Raw genomic sequence first — 22,657 nt, 5'->3', positions numbered from 1 at the left:
TTTAGGATTTTTCTTTATCTCTGTATTTTGCAAATTTAACTACTCTGTGTCTTGGTGTTGACCTTCTGTTGGATTTTGATGGGAGTTCTCTGTGCCTCCTGGATTTGAATGTCTGTTTTCCTCAAATAAACCTTCTGCCCCCTTTTCTATCTCTTTGTCTTCTGGGACTCCTGTGATACAAATGTTACTATGTTTGATGGAGTCACTGAGTTCCCTGGGTCTATACTTTCATGATCCAGAATTTTTCTTTCCCTCTTTTGTCTTTATACTCCCAATTTCGATATGCCTCATATCCCTTGTAGCCATGGTCCTGCACATGTCATGTCTTGATCTTCATCACTTCACTGTGTCTTCTGTAATCCTGTTCTGTTTTCCAGATTCCCCCTTTAGACTACTACTTACATGACTATCCATTTGCTGTCACTACCAAACTTTTGTTTTCTAGCAAACACCTATTTATTCTTTAAATTCCAGCTGTAGCATCAGTTTGTACCAGACACTTCCCAGTCTCATGCATCTATAAAGTATCAGTGATAACATCATATCCAATTTTTATGTTGTTATTGTCTTAATTGTTTGATGTCATTACAAATAGACTGAAAGCTGTTTTCAACTTTATAACTTCAGCATTTAGTGCCAGCACAAAATAAATATTAACCAAACAAATGAATACATGATTGGACAGAGGATAAATGGAGATAGGACAACGAAAATTTGAATAGAATCTCGGTTATTACATGTAGTGGTATATAGAGAGTAGTGAGATATACTTCTTACCTGAATAGTTCAAGGCAGTCATGGGTACCAGGTTAGGAAATTTTTATTTCAGTCTTCACATATAATTGTAATCTTCAAAGCATTACTTCAGAAAACTGATTTTGAGGAAAAAAAATATATATATATTTATTATTTATATATTATATATATGATGGAGTGGATTGCGGGACTGTCCGTGTTTCAGGTGTAGGTTAGCACCTGGACAATGGAAGTGTTAGTAGGAATAAAAGGAGAGAATCAGATGCAAAACATAGTATTAATCATTCACACATGGTGAGAGAGTGGATGAGAAAAAGCCAGAATACCTGGCAGAATGATTTACTAATAGACAGAGTAAAATTCAGAGAAAAAGTCCGGGGCAATGGGAGAGCAAGAGATGGTTAATTTTGTTTGAGGAGCGTTAGTTGGACATCCAGAAAGTTACTGTTAAAACTCAGATCTCTCTGATCTCAGTGTAGTTCTTCAATTCTCTAATGCAGAACAGAGCCTATTGAAAGGGGACACAGAGAAGGGAAGTTTTGCAATAAAGCAGGAAGTCAGACAGACTGTGATCCTGGCTGTTCTGGTGTCAGCTTTGATTGAGCAGTCTTGCAGTGATATGTAACAGGCCAGAGTAGTGAAGGGCCACATAAAAGAGTGAAGAAGGCGTAGAAATGGAAGGCCAACGGGGGATGAAAAACAGACTTTATTTACCTTCCAACTTTACTGGGAACCACTAGTAAGGGAACTACCTCGGGGAAATTCAGAAAATTAACAAAAAGTGTATTAAACCAGTCACTGTTTAGCTTCAGAACATTCTGGGCAAATAGACCCAAGCATGGAAAAAAAGTCAACAAAGCAATCCAAATCAACCCTTCTATGTTTTTTCTGCATTTGGATATTAAAAAGATACATAAATGATAGCAAGAGATAGGAAAAAACCTGAATCTACTACTTATTGTTTTATTAGCTAATAAAATAAATCTTTGTAGATTATTATTCTACTCTTATTCTCATTCTGTTACTCTTATTATCCAGCTATATAACAAGCTATATTAGAAGATGGGTTATTTATAACTGCCAACACCCCTTCCTCTTATTTTCTGTTTGCTGGATATCATCCTTTATATCTAGCCTTTAATTTCTTTATGTTCTACTGTTAGTAGTAGCCTCTACTAAAGAATACCCTTTAGCCCTATTTTCTCCATAAAAGTGACCAAATTGAATGAAAGTTGCACCTTTGCTCCAATGAACAGAATGGAATTATAGTATATTTACAGTCCTGTTGGTTGTTTTAAGGGTCTTCAGTTTACAGGTTTCATCTTTGTGAAAACTGATCTACTCTCCAGCATGCCAGAAATCTTGCTGGCATTGTTTATCTCATGTCTCTTTTTATTTAATATAAGGTATTATTATGTAAGAGGAGTGTAGGGTACTTAATAGTTTTAGCTACTGTGGTAGCTGATCCAGTCTTTCCAAACCATGGGGTTCATATAATACAGTTAAATGCCCTTATAATGAAATCATGCAGTGAGATTGTTCCTACTCGTCTTTTACACATAAAATAATTATGGCCATTCCTACCTCAGCTAAAGACATTTTGCCAAGAAGAAATTGGCTTTTATGTAACAAGGTCTCTGTAGTTTTCTCTAACCAAGATTAGTACTTGGTAAAGCAAGTAGCTATTAACTTCAATCCCTCTATAAAAGGATAAATTTAAGTAATTACCATTACTAGCTTCTTGAGAAAATTGTGTATAATTTAGTCATTTATATTGTATGTACAGAGTAATTTGGTACTTGATGAAAATGGTTAACTTGTGTCTGTGACTCTTGCAGATCCTACTGAGCAAGTGACAATACAAGTGCTGCCATCAAAAAACGCCATCAAAGAAGGGGATAACATCACTCTTAAGTGTTTGGGAAATGGTAACCCTCCTCCTGAGGAATTCTTGTTTTACTTACCAGTAAGTGCTTACGGATTATGACCTGAGCTAGACTACTATCATTTTGTCCTGTCATGTGGCCGCTGGCTGACATTAAGAATTGTGCATAGTTGAGCAGCTTGAGAGAGAAAGGTGTTATTCTTGGGGACAAAGGACACCTGTATAATGTCCTTTGAAAGGTTGTCTTATGTTTGTTGGGTTTGGTTTGGTTTCGTTTTGGAATCTACCAGTGATCTTGCCTTCTTTTTCTCAGTTTTAAGAGATTTGAGGGGAAAAGAGGTAAAAAGCTTTTCATAGGAAACCATAATTACAAAAACTCTAGTTTTCATTATCTAGATAAGCTGTAAGAATCTGTTCTTCAAAAACAGATAACTCTAAAATGAAGAATGATGACAGCAACGATGTAGATTCTAAATCTACCCACAGTGCCTTTCTGAACACGTCTCTGAACCTCTGAAGTAGGACCATTCTGTTGCCCATGATATTTAGCTTGATAGAATAAAGCTAGGGGCTGTATCTTCCCATGGCATATGGTCTTGAAGGGCGAGCTCCTCAACTTTTATTAATATGATAGCTGAAAGGAATCATATACAGAGAAAATAATTTAGATCATTCTTCTAGGATGTGTCCTAGATATCATGGTAATATGGAGTCATACGAGGAAATAGCTGTTGAGGACACTTGTTTGCTCTCCCAGAGCTCTCCCTAGGTTTATGTATGACCTAAACTTCCATTGATAGAAGCCATATACAACCTTATATTGCATTTACTTAAGGGTTATGTGTACAAATGTCACCCACTACCTTTCTCAGTAGCATTTAAGAATATCATTACTGCATTACTCAGAAGACTAATACAGCTGATTTCTTTTAGACTGAAATGTTGGTAGAAAACTTTATTTCTCCGGATAAATAATAGTATGTTCCTTGAACAGTACGTTCAAAAACATACTGTTTTTTTCCTCTTATGCAAATTAACTTCTGAAACTAACTGTTTCTACCTTGGCTATCAGGGAGGACAGCCAAATTTATGTCTTAGCTTTATAACAATATCTGATGATTATAGTTTTTTAGTACTATGTACTCCTAGTTCATCTATATTCTTTTCACTCTTAGTTTATTAATTCTTTTCTTTTTCTTTACTCTTTAAAAAAAAAAAACATTTCTTTCTTTCTTCCTTCTCCTTCCCTTCCTCCCATCCCTTTCCCTCTCTCCCTCCCTCCTTTCCTTTCTTTCTTCCTTCCTTTCTTTTTCTCCTCTCCTTTTTATTTGGATATGTGGCATGTTTTCTTTAAGCTGCCTCATATCTTTTTGTTGAATTAGAGGACATAAATATAAAATGAAATATTGGGATTTTTTTTTAAATTGGATTTAACTCTCAAGTTCAAGCCATGCTGTCAATAGAATAGATATCATCAATGTCATGTTCATTAGCTCATCAATTTCCTTAGAACCAAAATTGCAGCTATTTTTCCAGAAATCAGATAACACAAACTCTACTCTCATTTGTCTTATCATAGAAACATTTTCCCTTTTTTTCTCTTACATAAGAAAATGGTATTTTCACCAAGAAATACAACTCATCTCTTTGTAGCTCCCAAGTATAATCATCTGACATTTTACCTCTATCAAAAGGGACAGCCTGAAGGAATAAGAAGCTCAAATACTTACACGTTGACAGATGTGAGGCGCAATGCAACCGGAGACTACAGATGCTCCCTGATAGACAAAAAAAGCATGATTGCTTCAACAGCCATCACCGTTCACTGTAAGTCACCTTATTCTTCATTAGCAACTTCACTTGAAAGGCCTCTAATAGTCTAACTTGGCTGTCTTTTCAAAGAAATCGCAACTGTATTTTTCTTAAGTAGCGTGGTTTCAGTAGACTTACTGAAGTGCATCAAAGCAAACTCAGCTTCGGTCCAGATTTGCCCTGCAATATTGAAATCTTGAGTGGATCTAATAAGTGCAACTTTCGAGAGTGGTAAACTTCCATCTTCTTTCTAAATGTCTTTAGTTTGTGATATCCACAAAATATTCGTGTGGATCTTAGATTACTCATTTTATTTATTTATTTATTTATTTATTTATTTATTTATTTATTTTAAAGATTTTATTTTATTTATTTAACAGAGAGAGAGATCACAAGTAGGCAGAGAGGCAGGCAGAGAGAGGAGGAAGCAGGCTTCCTGCAGAGCAGAGAGCCCGATGCGGGGCTCGATCCCAGGACCCTGAGATCATGACTGAACCGAAGGTAGCGGCTTAATCCACTGAGCCACCCAGGCGCCCCATCATTTTAAATTTTAAGAAAATATTTAGATATTCTCAAAGTTCACAAGGTTTGTACTTGGCCCAGAAAAAAAGTGTAGATTAAGTATTCTTTTAATTATTATTATTACAGAATGACATTAGAACCCAAACCCAAGCAACATATAGTCTTACTATAGACTCAACTTTTGGAAACAGCAGAGGTAGAGACCACTAAAAGCCATTTAATATTGGCCTCTGTATAGAAGAATAGAAAATTTCTGGAAACAGAAACTCTTCAAATTCACCCTAAATGTGTTTGTTAACTTTTAACCTGCTTTTGATCACCAGATACTCCAAAATTATACTTTAGTGTGATTTAAAAAAAAGAGAGGTACATGAGAAAGAGCACCTTACGTCCTTTATTTTGTAATTTCCGACATTTCTTTATATTCCTGATGCATTATGGAAAGGGGGAACTAATTTGAATTGCTCCCCAGTGACACTAGAATTTACAGAGTGCTTTAGCAAACATCATTGTTGCTTGGAGGTGTAGGCCAAACTTTCTAGTAAGTCCTTTGAACCCAGTAGCATCTCTTAACATGCTCCATCGCAATGAAGTTTCCCTAGGCACGAAGTGCTCTAGTCCCATTGAGTATGAGGGACTTCTTTCTTTCAAAATGGAAAGAGACTAGAAATTGTTCTGAAGAAATGGTTCTAAATCTCTCATTTTACCTATAATGCTTGGAAAACATATAGGATAGGAGCTAAAACTTTTGAGGGGGATACAAGGAGATACACTGGGGGATAGAGTAACCAGATGGTTGCTTTTGAGTTTCTGATGTTGGGAGCACACCCTGGGGAGCCCTATAAAAATAGCAGACTGTTAAGAAATGTTCACCACCAGGCCATTTCTCTGTTTGCACCATATTCATGTTGTATAGTTCTGAGTGTGTCTGCCATCAGAAACTGGTTAGAGAGAAAGCAGTGATCTGTCAGGATTAAAACAATGCTGCTTTTTCTCTGAGGACGAGTAAGTCCTGGGACCATTTTTCCAGACTGTTCCATGACCAAAAAAAAAAGAAAAAGAAAAAGAAAAAAAGGGAAGTAAGAGAATACAACCAGCTGATAGAATTTCCTGTGAAATAACTCTCTGATATTCTTGTCCTTGAGATCTGTGGTCCAATAACCAATAATCCAGTGCCTAGAGAATGGTACAGTAAGCTTATGTTTAAGAGATGCCAGCTACCCAGGACCCTAAAAAAAAGGAAAAGGCACTTATTTGTATCACTGGTGGATGAGGCAGGAAGGGATAGTAGGCAGAGTAATAAGGCAAATGTGGTGTGCCACATTGTACCTCAATGATCAGCAGTGATAAAGAAAAACAAAATTAAACAAAAGTATGTAACAGTTTAATTGGATTTTAGTGCACTTAATTGGATTTAAATGCTTTTTGGTTTTGAAAGGTAGACTATAACATCAGGCTTTAAGGCCTATATTTCTCTTTAAAGGCTGAAATAAGGATTGCAAATAAAGAAGATTTTTACTCTGAATTACATGAAATGAAAACATAAAAATTCTGGGTTTTGCCCATTTATCCTTGATTGCTTGTTTGTTGTCTGAAAACAAGATTTGTCTCCTTTCCGTAGATGACGAAAGGGAGTGTGGATAGAGAAGCACCAGGCCCCACTTGCACGTGTGTGCAGAACAGACCCTTCATCAGGGCTCTCCGCCCACAGATCCAGAGTTGCTGAGGAAGCGTCTGCTGTTCCTCTGCCAATTCATGCACAGATAGACTCTTCATCAGAACTGCCAGAGTCCATCACCAGCCTTTAAAATCACTTCTCTTATCCTCTCACTGGCAGGTTAACTGTCCGACTAACAAAAGCTTCTAACTCTCCCTGAGTAGGGTTTTCATCTAAGTGTGATCAACCCAAATTTTCTGAGGAAACTCCACTTTCCATATGATAATGGATATTTTAGTATTATTGAGACCGTGTGAAGGCAGGCTTCCTTCCTTCATTCAGTCATTGTTTTCCAGAGCCTAGCATGGGGCAGACACTGTGGATGGACTGTGACAACTCAAGGGTCCTGCCTCCATGGTTCTTATAGTCTAACAGGAAAAACAAGTGTTAAATATGACGCTGGCCAACTATCAAACAACGGCAGTTTTAACATGTAAAACCAAGAAGAAGCACAAGGTGCAGTAGGAAATCCCCAGTGCTATAGAATAAAGTCTCAACTCATAACATGGCAAACACGGTCCTTTAGAGTCTGGCCTCCACTAATTATGTAGGCTTATCATTCATTATAACCATTGGTACCAGATTACTCACGGTGGTGCAATCTGCCATACTCTGTCAGCATTTTGCCGTTGTTTATGTGGCCGAAGTTTTCCCTGTATCTCCATTTATCAAAGCCCTTCTCAACTGTCAAGGACCACAAGCAGATACTGCCTCATATACAAAGCCTTTATTACTGCTGTGCAATGCACTTGAGCTCTCTTCTCTATACTCCCATAAGTCTTTGCTTCTACCTCTCTTTGTAGCCCTTTCTTTAGTTTTTCAGCAAATACTACTTGAACTTCTGATCTATAGCATGGATGCTAGTAGATGCAGATTTCATGCTGCTGTGTATCGGAGTCACTTAGCACAGTGCATACTACCTCTACCTCAAAAATTGTAAATTGTAAGCTTATATTCATCTCTGTATCTTGTCAGTGCTTGCAGCTTAGTAGCTGCACAATAAATGTTTGTTCTGTTGAATTAGATTTTCCTCATACAGATCATACTGCGATAGTAAGATTTTTATAGAAATTGCTTTCCATCTGAAAGATTATACCTCCTTAGATGTGTTTATTCTGTTTTTAAAAAATGATGCCTGCTGCCAGTGTACCTAACAATAGATCTTATTTAAAATTTCAGCTGCATGAGAAATGGAATTGCATTAAAAAAAAAAATCTAACTACTATAGTCTGTTCTCTCTGAAGAAACGGATAGACTACCTCATGGTTTTTCAGATTATCACCTGCTGTCTAAATATACTTAATTTTCTCCTGGCATGCTTTACCAACTCTTTTTATAATATTTACCTAGTCATCATCTTTCTTTTCTTCCAGAAGTGATTTAAGAATTGTTTTTCTTAAGGTAATAGACCCAGGGGAATACTTCTATGCAGTCAAAACATCAGTCATGTTAACTGCAAATAAATGCATAATCAGTTACATTGACCATTTCCCTGTCCAAACTGGTCTCAAACGTGGCTTGAAAAAGTGGACTGATTACACTACAGTTCAGTTATTTTGGTCACACAAATCAGTTCTGAATTTTGCAGACTGTTAGAAGGATTTTTTTTTTTTTTTTTTTTTTTTTGATCTTTCATGTTTTGTTCATCAGAATATTTTGACTGTCTTTCTTTCCTGGAGTTTGCATTTCAAGCAGATTTTCTGCTTCACAGATTTGGATTTGTCCTTAAGCCCAAGCGGGGAAGTGACCAAGCAGATTGGTGATGCCTTGCCCGTGTCATGCACAATATCTGCTAGTAGGAATGCAACTGTGGTATGGATGAAAGTAAGTCACATTTCTTGATAATACTACACTGTTTGGACTGACTCCTTTTTGACTCTTTTGCATTTAATTGGACATCTAAATATCTAAATATGTTTATACACCCACACTTATGCTCTCTTTCTGTATATTATAATCATATAAATGATGCCACAGTAAAATTTTAGAGGTACCCAACAACAGTATGGCATCCATAATTGATTGTCTGAAATATACTTTGGGACATTGGTTTATGTGTATCTACTTTGAGACTTTGATTTATGTGTATCTACATTGATTTATGTGTATTTATGTGTATCTACATTGATTTATGTGTATTTATGTGAATTCTACACATACACACGTGCTCACAGACCCACACATGTATACGGTTATATGCTCTAGAGCTTAACAATCTTCAGTGTGTTTTAACCCACATTATTCTCACATGACACTTACAAAGAACCCTGTGAAATATGCAGGACATTATTTCCCCATGTAATTCGGAAAGAAGTTGAGGCAAGAGAAATCAGAAAGCTCTTAAGTAGCAGAGTTAGACTCAAACTCAGGCCTTACTGGGTTTAATAAATACATGCTCTGATCACATAACTTTCAGCCTGAAACTGACCTTACGTGTCTGAACGCGAGTTCATTTGAATTTGTAGCACCTTGAAAATAGAGATTCCTTTCAGCCATGGGCCATAGTGGAGCACCTGGAACACAGTGGAGCTTGGTCAGTATTTCCTGAGTGAGTGCCTCTAGTCTTGCAATTGTCTGAAATGTAGGCCATTATTGAGAACCTAGTCATTGTTACCTTTTTAGAGTGAGGTGGTAGGATTGGTACTTGGTGATTTGAGAAAGGTTATCACCAAAGGGAAAGGTTGTATTTCCACTACTAAGTCCTCAGCTAGTATATCTAAACACCCAGTGCACATGTTGACAAAACACATACAAACCATTTCACATAGGAATTGACAAGAATTATCTTTATAAAAAATTGTGGAGAAATGTATTGTTAGAATTTCTTCTTGCTGAAAATACACATTATTTTGTATTGCTTTTGATCATTTTTAACATTAGATCCTCTCTGACTAGCTTTTTTTCTTCTAAAGTGCAGTTCCTTATTTTATTCTCTTTTAATTGGAGCCTCCTCACCCTTCTTTTCACTCAGATAATTAAAATGTCACTCTGTAGACTGAATATTTACTGTGATATATTTGTAGTAGTCTGTGGTCAAAGGGCTAGACAAGTCCTAAGCAACCAGACTACTCAGTAATCATACAAGCACTTAATTATTTCACTACAGGACTAGAGAGACTAAGTTTACTTGGCTAAACCAGTTTCTACATCAACTGCAGTCACTGTTGTTAATTGAATGCCTAATGTTAGTAGTGTTGTGTTGATCAAGGTGAGGTAGCTGGTTACCTCACTACTAACTGGTTAGTAGTTGGGGAGTGGAAAAAAATTCATAGTGGGGAAAGACTGCATGATGTTAGAATTGTGTTTCATTAAATACCATTATTTTATGTGTGCCAAGTGATTTTTTTTAATTAAGTGCTGCATTTCCTTTGTTCATAGAAATTAGGATACGAAGCTGTTAGTAATGATTTCTTTAAAAACATTTTGTCATAACTACCATGGCTCTGTAATGGATCCCCTGTCTTGGTAAATGCATCCCATCAGATGGCTTTCTGACGTTTATGCCTATCATTGATAACTTACCACAGGTCTTTCAATACTAGTTCATCTACGTGGACTTACAAGGAGTAGCTTTTATCAGTTGAGAACTTTCCTGAATGTGAACCCATTATATTACTTACATAATTAAGTCCTCAAACAATTCAGTATAGTAAGATTATTATCCCATTTCAAAAAGAAGAAAACTGAGTCTCCAAAGTTTATGAATTTGTTCCACATTATAAATTCAGTAAATGCAAGAGTCTGAAATAAAACTCTGAGTGTATAAAACTACAAAGAAGAAGGGAAATCTGTTTTTGGGAGTGTCTGAAGAAAAAGGAACATGCATTTTCTTTAGATCTGGAAGAATCATCTCAGGTTTCCGGTTCCGTGATTATCTAATAAATACTTGAAGAGTTGTATTTGAGCCATATGAAATAACTAGCTTTTTGTTTACTCAGGACAACATCAGGCTTCGATCAAGCCCATCATTTTCCAGTCTCCATTATCAGGATGCTGGAAACTATGTCTGTGAAACTGCTCTGCAGGAGGTGGAAGGCCTAAAGAAAAGAGAGTCCTTGACACTCATAGTAGAAGGTAATAAACACTGGAGCACCAGTGCGAAGTTTTCTTTGAGAATTTGATATTCAGTTTCTTTGATGATTTTAGTGTAACATCTTATTTTAATTCCAATGATATTTTAGGAAAACCTCAAATCAAAATGACAAAGAAAACTGATCCCAGTGGACTGTCTAAAACAATAATCTGCCATGTGGAAGGTTTTCCGAAGCCAGCTATACAGTGGACAATTACCGGCAGCGGAAGCGTCATAAACCAAGCAAGTATTTGTCCTCTTCTTACATGCCGCGCTTCGTCCAGAGTGGGCTTTTACGGAGGTGCCTAAGCTGTAGGCTAGCTTGTTAGCAACATGAAATTGGCAATCTATTCTCAGAGGAAGCTTTTGCTAACTTCTTAATTTTTCCGAAGGAAAGAACATGGCTCAAAGAGAAATTTTAAATCCCAGGGCCATGGAGAATGGAAGAATCATTATGTTGTGGTCAGTATCTGTTTTTAAAAGAATGTAAATTGGGTGTTGTTCCATGGTCATTAGTTTCTGAAACTTGGGTGATTGAAACATTAAGGTATACACTTTTCTGCATCATAAACTTACACATCTGAGTATAAGTGGCCTCCATTACTTTGCTTACTTAAGCATATTAAGGGATATTTTTTCCTCAAACTGGGCCCTGGGGGGGTGGTGAGGAACACAGTCTCCGTATGTGAACATATGGTCTAAATTGTGTATGCCAGGACTAGGGCCAGAGTTAGGCTAGCTAAATATATAGTGTCTAAGACATTTCCTTCTAAACCAAACTTTAATATTTGTAACTTTGTCAGGACATTTTAGTAATAGTTAGTAATAGTAAAGGGCTAAAAACTTAGGGACACTACCAGTAATTCTCTTTTTGACAATCCCAAAAACAAAAAAAGAAGAAGAGAGAGAGAATCTGGCCTGACACTAGGGGTTCAGAACTGTCATTTCATTAAATTGCTAGTTTGCTCAGGTTGCTGACATACTTGTTAATTCCATTTTTCTCTACAATAGTCTTCATGTTCCTTTTCTCGGTGGAGCCAGTTAAAGACTCTTCAGAAACACCCAGAGGGGTCACTTGATTATCTGAATACTCTGTGCTGCCTTCTTCCCACCTTTGGGCCCAGTTGATCATCCAGGAAGGCATTCATAAAGCAGAATTGCATTTAGTTTGAAGTTAAAATTTCTTTCTCTGGGGCACCTGGGTGGCTCAGTGAGTTAAAGCCTCTGCCTTCGGCTCAGGTCATGATCCCAGAGTCCTGGGATCGAGCCCCGCATCAGGCTCTCTGCTCGGCAGGGAGCCTGTTTCCTCCTCTCTCTCTTCCTGCCTCTCTGCCTACTTGTGATCTCTGTCTGTCAAATAAATAAATAAAATCTTAAAAAAAAAAATTTCTTTCTCTGATGGGGAAGTTGGGCGGCGGGTCCAGCTTATACAACATAGTTTTGCAGAGCAAGGTGGAGTTGGGCTCTTTCACCTGTGGGTGATGCATATATATTTGCATAACTCCAAGTATAGAAGCTCCCCAAAGGAGCGGAGATACTTGAGGCAAATATATGTCAGTCAGTTGTGCGTCCAACTCTTGGTTTCAGTTTGGGTCATGATCTCAGGATTGTGAGATTGAGCCCTGTGTGGTGTCAGGCTCTGCACTCAGGGAGTCTGCTTGAGATTCTCTCCCTCTCCCTTCCCCCATCCCCTGCTCCTGTGTTACACACTCTCTCTCTCTCTCTAATATAAATAAATCTTCAAAAAATGACTTTCTTTTCTATTCTGTCCTTTTTGCTCTCTAGTTTAATTAAATAATAATTGTAGCAAAAAAGAACCTTTGGGTACTGTAATACAAGCATGGAAAATAGAAAAAGAAGCACACAATAAATATTTGATGAATGAACAGATACAAAGATTTTAAAGGCCACTCAGAATGAGTAAATATATTTTACAGAGATTAAACAAAAACAAAGACTCAGTGAGAAAGTCATGTGAAAAATACTAGTGGGAAGTGGAAAAATAGTATGTGAACTTACTATGAGGATAAAAATAACAATGCCATTCTTCATTGTCAAGGAGAGGGATTGATTCTGGCCCACTATTTTTCTTGTCCTAGGATTGTGCTGATCTATCCATAATCTTTTATTTGTTCCCTCCTCAATCATATGGTGAATCTCTTGTTTTATAATTACTGATGCCTCTAAGCACTCCTGCCCCAGGGACTAGACAGTATCCCTAAGCAAGAGACTATCTTTTGTCCTCAAGGCCGTTATCATATAGTTGATGAGAAAGCAAATAAAGGACAAAGGTAGGCATGGTGTGCAGAATGCAGCTCAGAAAATAGCTCCGGGGGGCGCCTGGGTGGCTCAGTGGATTAAGCCGCTGCCTTCGGCTCAGGTCATGATCTCGGGGTCCTGGGATCGAGCCCCGCATCGGGCTCTCTGCTCCGTGGGGAGCCTGCTTCCTCCTCTCTCTCTGCCTGCCTCTCTGCCTACTTGTGGTCTCTCTCTGTCAAATAAATAAATAAAATCTTTAAAAAAAAAAAATAAAAAATAAAAAAAAAAAAAAAGAAAAGAAAATAGCTCCGGTACATGTTTGCTTTAGTGCAGTTGGATTTAGGAGTCAAGTCCTGGGGAAGAGATGAAAGTGCATTGTATAAGGGTGCCTGACTGGCTCAGTCGATAGAGCATGTGACTCCTGATCTTAAGGTTCTTAAGTTCAAGCCCCACGTGGGGTGTAGAGATTACTTAAAAGAAAAAGAAAAGAAAATGAATCTTTCTTATTTTTGGAGGAATTAAATGCAGTGATTCCCCTCATTAAGACCTCACAAAAACCAAATGAACTTACCAGTCACTGAAAAATAACCCATTCTCCGTATTTAGCTCGGAAAGTGAGAAAAAGTTGTTTGATTTTTCCCATGAGCAAATCATACATATATAAGTACTTAGATATAATGGTTTACGGTAACCCCTGAAGTGAAAAACAATGGTATAACTTACAAATAAGAATTAAATTCTTAAGTTTATTAAGAGAAAATTGGTGATTAGATAATCACTAATTATTTTGAGACAAATACTATCATGCCAAAATATTAATTAACATGAGAATCTCTCAAAAGAGAAGATTTTAATTAATTTAATTTTTAGAATTTACAACAGAAGCATAAACAGAAAATCAGTTATGGACTCACTAATCTTCCTCCCTGCTGTAGATATAAGCCTGAATTGATCTTTATCGATGACCTTGCATATGCCCTTGAACACCAGGTAGCACTGTGAAGCACCTCCCCTGTTTCACTCAGTATTATTCTTCTCCAAGGTTTTAATCCATTTCTTTTCCTAAACCCATCTTCCCTCTTCTTTTCCAGACAGAGGAATCTCCTTATATCAATGGCAGGTATTATAGTAAAATTATCATTTCCCCTGAAGAGAATGTTACATTAACTTGCACAGCAGAAAACCAGCTGGAGAGAACAGTAAACTCCTTGAATGTCTCTGCTAGTGAGTATTTAATTTCTGGCATTAAAAAAAGTAAGAAAATTTGAAGTTATTCTTCATTAGTTTAAAATCTTCAATTCCATCTTCCTGTACTGCATTATGGTAAGTTTTATGTATTTATTTTGCATCTGGTATCATCATCATAGGCTCTTTTTTTTGTTCTGGTGTCCATCCTTGTATTATCCTTGTCTTGACAGTTGAATCATTTCATATTTTATGGGTCAGAGACCTTATCTGGTAGGAATATTTCCCAAGAGCAACAGAGGATAAGAACCGAGTTGTTATTTAACCCATGTTTTATGTTCAGAATAGAGATAACTTAAAGATTATCTTCAAACATTTTTATTACAGTTTTAATTTGGGTAAAATTTTATTCCTTTTAATCTGTTATTTTGCATTCCATTTCTTTGTGGTATTTATCCTACCTTAATTTTAAATAGGAATGCCACATGCACAGTCATTCAGCAAATTGGTAGGAAAACTGATAATAGAATTTATGAAATCTAGTTTCAGAATTTGGTGCCTTTGATCGTATTTGAGTCATGGCTAAAAATTAGATATTGAAATTATCCTAAAAAAAGAAAGAAATCTGACATGCTGAGCAGCTTTTTCCGAAAACAGTTGTCATTTAATATGAAGTTACTCACCATGATTAATTCTGTCATTGTTCCTATTGCTCTGTAAGCTTTCAGTCAGGACAGGTCCTGGAATGAGGCTTGGTTCTGGACAGGATGCTAACTGATCTTCCAAACTTTCATCATTCAGTCAGTTGGATTCCTGTCTGTGACATTAGCGGGATAGGGATATACCGCATAGGAAGTAGCTGGAGCTGGGAAAAAATAATTGTGTAAAGATAATGATCCTTCACAGAATACAACTGGAATATAAAAAAAGCCTGATGGAGTGACCAGAGAAAAGAACCAAACAAATTTACCTCTAAAATAGGTGCATTGACTTCTTAAAATTAGATTTAGCGAGTACTGATTTGTCCTACCTAGAAAGAGGATTTATCCTTTCTTCCTGAAAACAAGTTTCTCTTTTATTCTAACCCATTGAGGAGTGGCTTCTAGAGCTTGCAGTGGCTTGATGAACATTTAATGTAGTTGTTTTCAAGTTTAGTGAGCACCACCTGAAATTCCACTATAGTATGTATGAGAAGGGGTCTGGGAATCTGCATTTTGACAGATGACGCTGGAAGTTCTGGTGCAGGTCTATAGAAGACTGTTTATATAATTTAATATTAGATGATGATCCAGCACATTGGCAATTCTTAAAATGGGCCAGGAGCGTGATGCTATCACCATGATATCTCCACATCATTTGGAGGACTTCTGCGAACATCACAGATGATACCTCTTTGCCTCTGAGATATCCCGTGTTAACCTCCACCCCAATGACTGCGAGACCATCTCTAGTGACAGACCCCTGATATTAGAGGATAAAAATGAATTTGCCACCAAGGCAGGAAAAGTCGAGAAACACTGCACTGTAGATTTGATATATGGCAACTTGTTTCTCTTAAAGAAAAAAGTCCTATAAAAAGGTGGTAAATAGTGGAGAAATTAATATGGATTTCAGATTAACACTAAAGCTTGTCAGTTGTGAAATTTTCTATGGTAGATTAATACCTTTGCAGTTTTAACGACTCTCCTTAAAACAAGATTAATTTCTTTGTAGGGAAGTTCACGCTCTATTAAATGTAAATTTTTTTTTCTAGCCTTAGCTGTAGAATAGATATTTTATCTTTGAGTATTATTACATCATACTATAATGGTAAAGGTGACTTTCATATATCAACAAATTTTGTTTTTAATTTCATATTAACATTTTTCATTTCAGTAAGTATTCCAGAGCACGATGAGGCAGACGAGATAAGTGGTAGGTACTATGCTGCCGACTCTTCTTCCTTGACTATCAGCTCAAGATTCATGAAGTGTCCTTGTATAAGTAATTTCTTAGCTGACACAATTTTGACTTGAACTAAAATAGCAAATGAGACAAGATAGTAAGAATGCTAAAAATTTTATCTTTTAAAAGCACAAGTTTGCATGTTACTCATAGTAGTAGTGAGCCTTAATTAGTTTTAACAAGAAAGAATAACCAGATTGACTTCTTCTCAGAAATCCTTGGCAGTGTCTGTAACTGCGTGGACTTTTCTTCTCTTTTGTAGATGAAAACAGAGAAAAGGTGAATGACCAGGCAAAACTAATCGTGGGAATCGTCGTTGGTCTCCTCCTCGCTGCCCTAGTCGCTGGTGTTGTCTACTGGCTGTACATGAAGAAATCAAAGTAAGTTACGGAAGGAAGACCTGACTTGTTCAGTGACTTTCACTGGGAGAATTATTAATACAGTGTGTTCATGAGCTCACTTCAGCTGGGCATGTGATTTCTGTAATAGGAAAGGCATGTCCCCCAATCAGGCTGATCATTATGTTTTGCTTTCAGTTAGTTCACAGTGACTGCTTTGACGGCATCAGATAACTGAATTGAGATGTGATTTCACATGTGTCCCCTTATTTTTCTCAGTCTGTAGTCTAAATTCAATTATTTGATTTCTTTTCCATGCCTAGCGGGTGTTTTAAAAAGCGTATCCTTCGAAAACATCAGCTATTCTAAGCCATGTGGCTGAGGATGGTGGAGATGAATTAAAAGTGGTTAGTCCATCCTGCAGGAATGGCCAGGTGTCTGCGCTGATGGGTCTGGCCAACAGTGCAACTGTCGGTGAGGTAGTATTATCTTGTCACTTCTCTGCTCTAGTTACGTCACTTTGTTCCATGAAAGGATCTAAATCAGGAAAAAAAGAAAAATTTGTCATTATTTTGTCTGCAATTTAAAAAGAAAATTAGACAAAGTAACCAGGACTACTTTAAAAAATATTTGGATGGTGTTTAGATTAAAAATTATTAGTTGTAGGGGCCCCTGGGTGGCTCAGTTTGTAAAGCATCTGCCTTGGGCTCAGTCCTGGGACTGAGTCCCACCTCGGCCTCCCTGCTCAGCAGAGAGCTTGCTTCTCCCTTTCCCTCTGCCTGCCGCACCCCCTGCTTGTGTGCTCTTTCTCTCCCTCTCTGTCAAATAGATAAAGTCTTAAAAAAATAAATAAAAATTATTAGTCATAAATAATACAGGTGCAACCAACTTTACAAATTAACTAACCATGGTTTATAATGAAAATCTGATTAACCAATGAAGATTCTTCACATAAACACATGCCTAATACTCCTCATCACCCCAGCCTTGACCCCAGATTTGGTTGTGAGTGGGTAGAGTTGGGGTCCTAGCATTTGCATGTTTAAAGTTTCCTTAGTGATTCTGTGGTATACCATTGGTTTCAAACATGAGGAAATTGATTTTCACAAGGGGATGTGGATAGCTAGTGGCAACTTCGGACTTAATTTTGTATTTTCTTGATGTCACCACCCCTTTTTCTTGTATTTTCTTGATATCACCACCCCTTTCAACAAGTCAGGTAAGCTAACTTTAAAGAAAATCGAAAGAAAAAGCAGACTCAATAAGACCCATGATCTTACTCCAAAAAGAAAGCAATTTCAGTAAAGAAAGTAATATTCGAATGGAACTATCATCAAAAGGAGGCAATAGCTCAGAAATTTTCAAGGTCACATCGTATGAGCACATATTGAGCTCTGTTTTTTTTGTTTGTTTGTTCGTTGTTGGGTTTTTTTGTTGTTTTTTTTTTTTTTTTTTTTGAGCTCTGTTTTGATCCTGCAACTCAACTCTGAAGTAGATAGTGTTATTACTCGTATTTTACATTTGAAAGAATGAAGGCAGAGAATGATTAAATGACTTGCTTAAGATTACTTGGTTCACAAGGGCCGGAGTTGTGATTTCAGATAGTGCTGTTTTAGCATCTGTGTGCTTAATCACTAGGTCTGATTTTCTCTCACTGTGCCTTTTTCTCCGTGTTTCAGTCATGTAAGGTAGAAACATGTTCCTGGTGTGTGTTGTAGTTGAACCCATCCACTCTCACACCGGGGTACTGTCACTTCTGATGTCAGCACCTCACTCCTCCATCGCCCTGTCACTTGGTGACAAATGTGGTCTTTTTCTCAGTGAACATTTTACCTACCAATACTTCATGTGGGCTTGTGTCCGTGGTTTCTGTGGAAAATTTAGAAGATTGCCTGTACCGTGTGATTGAAAGGAAATGGCAAGCAGTTGCCCAGAGGCAATATCTTTTAATATTTTAATATTTAATAGAATTTTAATAATTCTCCTTCTTTGTGTATGAGTTTCTTATAAAAAGAGAATAAAGTCCTATTCTCTCTTTATAATCCACTATAAGGTTCTCACAAATCTAACAGCTTGGGCTCTGGGGTATTTCCATTTTATTTACTTAGGATTTCTGATGCATTCCAATGTAATTTTATTTCTTAAAAGAATAAAAATGAAATTCCTCTGTATCCTAGAATTGAGCTGAAAAATAAGCAGCAGTTTTCTACATTACGACCAAATAAATGCTAAATTTTTGGAACACCCCAAATGTTCTTAATCACCATATTCTAATTGCCAGGATCTCATTAGATGCCATTTATCCTTCTATGAATTAAAAAAAAAAATTATGTGTGTGGGATGTTTTTTGTTGTTACTTCATTGGTTGTTACCATATGGTACCCCAAAATTAAAATCATGGATAAATGAATGCTGGACACTTGGCTTCATAGTGCCTTTAGGCCAAGGGTTGATACATCATGGAATTCCTTTAAAGTGCCTCATTAAATTAAGTGCATATTTTACCATCTGACTTGAAAGTTCATCTGAGTAACTGTTACTTAATTGAAAAGTGCATCCATTTTGCCAGGGTTAATATTATTTGTAATCAAAATAATAAGTTGCAATTCTCATCCCAAACATTAAAGAGTTTTTATGAAATTTGTGAAACTTAAGATTTGCTAAGTGTTCTTCATTCTTAATAGGTTATTCTTTGCTATTGCCCTCTGAAATAAGCCAGCATTTTTGCAAGATGAGTTATTATTAATCCCTGTGTCCAGAGTAAGTGTACTTTTATAACAAGAACTTTCGAGTTAAGAATTGCTAAGGCCAATTTTGGGGTCTAGTATACTCTCTTTCTTCTTTTCTATTCTTCTACTTCAACTTTTCAAATCAGTATGAGGTTTTCATTACTGTCATACCATACTGTCATTACCAAAGTAATACCATTAACGATCTCGTAAGTCACCGTTATGGCAAACACTGTGAGTTATGAGTTAAAATCTTATTTAAAAGCCTCAGTGATACAACTTGCAGAGCAGGGAGATTTAAACAACACTTGCGGAAGTTCTTTGCATTGGCATTTTTAAAAGTCAGTGGAGAGAGAGGGGAGAAACAATCTTTTATGCCCAAGTGGAACTTATGAGTGCATTTGTTAACATATCTAGTGATACGTAGCTAACATGCATTCCCCATTCCATTGGTATGAACTCCATATTTTTATATCTACTTCAAATATGGAGAACTGCAGCAAGAAATGCTTAGTAGTTGTGCTTGGCATTGTGATCTGGTATATTCATTGGAGAGAAGGTTTAATGATTCCTCCGTTGCTTTGAATCATACAGATTCTCACTGGAAGCTTTTTTCTTTACATTGGCTATGTTTGATAATGAAAGTGGATGGCTGATCACTTACCATGTACGTAGGGTATTAATTCACAGTTCTAGACATAAAGCATAAATTGACTAAGTCCACTTCATGTCTAGTTGTTAACAGATGGAAGAACATTAAAAAACTCAATTATTATTTTTTGTTATTTTCTCCATTTCTCTCCATCCTGTCCTCTGAACGTTGTTTTAGCTCTGCAGGATGTTACCTATTACTATCTGAGTTCCAAATCCTCTCTTGCATATCTTGTAGTACAATAACTATGTAATAATAACAATAATAATGAAATAAATAATGGAATAATAATAATGAAAATTCAAAGAGCCGAAGATAAAGGAAAAATACAAAGGCAGCATGATGTAGCTACAAACTTGTTCAGCATTTATTAAAACCATAATTTCCAGGTTGGTTGCATTGAAGAGACCCCTGACCACCATATTTCTTATCACTAAACTGGACGTGAGTGCTAACCAGATATTGTCATCTCAAAATATACATTGTGTGAATCTTAGAAACTTACCAAGAGATTTATCTTTTGCAACTATGGAATTTATGACTATTTTCATGAAATTTTTATATAACTCTAAAACTCACAAATATCTTGTCGGTTCTGCCTTGTATATTGCTGTATTATTCCACTAATGTCTCAGAAAAAAAACCAGAAATGGTCCTAAATTGGCAAAAAAAGACTGAAGAGAACTTGACTATAAGCCTGAAATTGCAGGAAACAATATTATTTGTTTCTTAACAGCGCTATTAAGCCTTTCTGGAATTTTTCTCATTAGTATCTCCTGATACATAGTAGAAGATCTTGCAAGAAACTTGATTTTAACTGAATTCTATTTCCAGTTAATACCTCTCCGAAATTAAGTATATGTTCCTGTGAGGGAAAATCAGCTCCCCACTGAATAATCTGAGAAAGTAGTGCTTGAGGACTATCTATAGCACATTTTTCATGACCTCCCTCATTTATCACTACATAAGCACCTATTAGTCTTTTTTCATTTTATTTTTTTAACAAATCTTCAACAATTTAATGAGTTAAATGCAATTAACCCTATTTCACAGTGTCCAAGTCTCTGTGAAATTAACCTGTTCAAGATAATGTGTGCAGTATATTATTCCACATCCCATATAATTTCAAATATATTTTGCTGCCTCAAGACTTATTTGAAATTAAAATTTCGTCTCTGACTTTGATTGCTGGCCAACGTTTAATATAGTGTAAGGGATGGGAGGGTGTGCTCTAATGTGCAGGGCTGATGTGGCCTCTCCCCTTGTATTAGAAAATGGGCTAATCCAAATTCTGGTTTCTTTCTCTTTCCCTACCCATAGTTTAGCAGGCAGTCAGAAGCAGAGAGAAAAGAAAATGCACCATTATTCTATCAAACCGTAAACAACAGAGTAAACTAGAGGGGAAATGAGATAATGTAGAAATGCTAGAGTCCCCATCCAGTCAATCACAAGGTCACTGGCCACTCAAAGGCAGAATCATCCATCCATGACCTTCCCCTCTCCTGCTAGATAGTACCTGAAATGTTTCCAAAGGAAAGGGCTTGCTTCAAAATAAAATGTTTCAATTTTTAAAATCTTTTCTAGCTGCTATATACATGCATTTCTTTCTTTTTCTTTCCCTGTTCTGAGCCAGGCTATGTGCTATATACCAACATTACCCATTTAAGGAAACATTTTGGATTCTGAGGCTGAATGTGTGTAGGTGGCATCCTGTTCTTGTGCATATTCAGAATTTTTGTGTTTATTTTAATTCCCACTTGTTTTATGTAGTGGATGGTCCCCATATTCACTGTTGGCCTAAATGAAAGGCCATTTTTTAAAATTTTTACTGAGGACTTTGGAGTTCCCTATTTTAGTGGAGAGTTCCTATAGAGTATCTTAGAAATTCTAAGGATATAAAAAGGAAAGTAGTAATAATAAGACCAACTCTTTATTCTTTTTTTCCTGCTTCAAACCCAGAAAATGCTGACAGCTCTTCTTCTGAGATGCAGGGACTAGACCTCTCCTCTCCTCTAACTTTTTAGTAAGCTTGGCTCAGGAGGAAGCTCACTCGGCTGAGAGCTGTGCCCAGGGAAGAAAGAAAAATAACTGTACTCTTGGATATGACCTTAATTACCTGCATAGGTATCAATAGCCAGTTTGCTAAAAGTGGCAATTCCATACTGTCAGGTCCCAGTCTTAATACTGGTAGCCTTGGTGCCCTTCTTTGGTATCTGCCAGGCATGCTGTGAATGAGAAATTACAGAAAATGTCCCTCTACCTAGGAAGGGTTAATGATCACTCCTGCTCTCTCTAGAACTAGAGTTTTCAAATTTGTTATACATAAACCTCCTTTTGGAACACCTAAGATTTTATGAACTCTTTCATGTGGGAATTACTTTAAGTGGGTATTGTTTTTGTTGTTCCGCTGTGCAATTCCATTATAACATTCTGTCTTTTCAAATGTTACAACCTCCCAAGATGGTGATGTATTGCTTGTGCCTGCCACTCTCACCCTCCTTCACTTCGCCAGCCTCCTTCATCCCCCACGAAATTATTTTTTTAATTGCGATATTGTTGACGTACAGCACTGGTTAAGTTGCACAACATATTGATTTGATACATTGATATATCGTGGTAGGATTCCCACCAGAGCATTAACTACCACCTCCCTCATGTCACATGATTGTCATCTCATTTTGCTGTGAGAACATTTAAGATCTAGTGTCTTAGCAACTTCGAATTATTAAAATGAAGGCACGCTTTGCTGGCACCACCATTATTAGTCACCTATCTCCTTCAAAGGA

General features: G+C 36.8%; 1 protein-coding gene across 2 annotated transcripts in view; it reads left to right on the top strand.

Annotated features, from left to right (window-relative positions):
* ALCAM (activated leukocyte cell adhesion molecule) overlaps window positions 1-22,657 on the top strand; it is a 212,176-nt gene that overhangs the window by 174,168 nt on the left and 15,351 nt on the right. Inside the window, exons 7-14 of one of the 2 annotated variants that reach the window (XM_046002916.1) lie at window positions 2,595-2,722; window positions 4,336-4,468; window positions 8,404-8,516; window positions 10,631-10,766; window positions 10,874-11,007; window positions 14,115-14,247; window positions 16,084-16,122; window positions 16,415-16,532. In XM_046002916.1, coding sequence (XP_045858872.1) covers window positions 2,595-2,722; window positions 4,336-4,468; window positions 8,404-8,516; window positions 10,631-10,766; window positions 10,874-11,007; window positions 14,115-14,247; window positions 16,084-16,122; window positions 16,415-16,532 — 934 coding nt within the window. The remainder of the gene's footprint in view (window positions 1-2,594; window positions 2,723-4,335; window positions 4,469-8,403; window positions 8,517-10,630; window positions 10,767-10,873; window positions 11,008-14,114; window positions 14,248-16,083; window positions 16,123-16,414; window positions 16,533-22,657) is intronic. The other variant, XM_046002918.1, reaches the window with a different exon arrangement.

Source organism: Meles meles, chromosome 4 (genome assembly GCF_922984935.1).
Source record: "Meles meles chromosome 4, mMelMel3.1 paternal haplotype, whole genome shotgun sequence".
In the NCBI taxonomy this organism is placed as follows: Eukaryota; Metazoa; Chordata; class Mammalia; order Carnivora; family Mustelidae; genus Meles; species Meles meles.
This window is presented reverse-complemented; position numbering and strand designations above follow the sequence as displayed.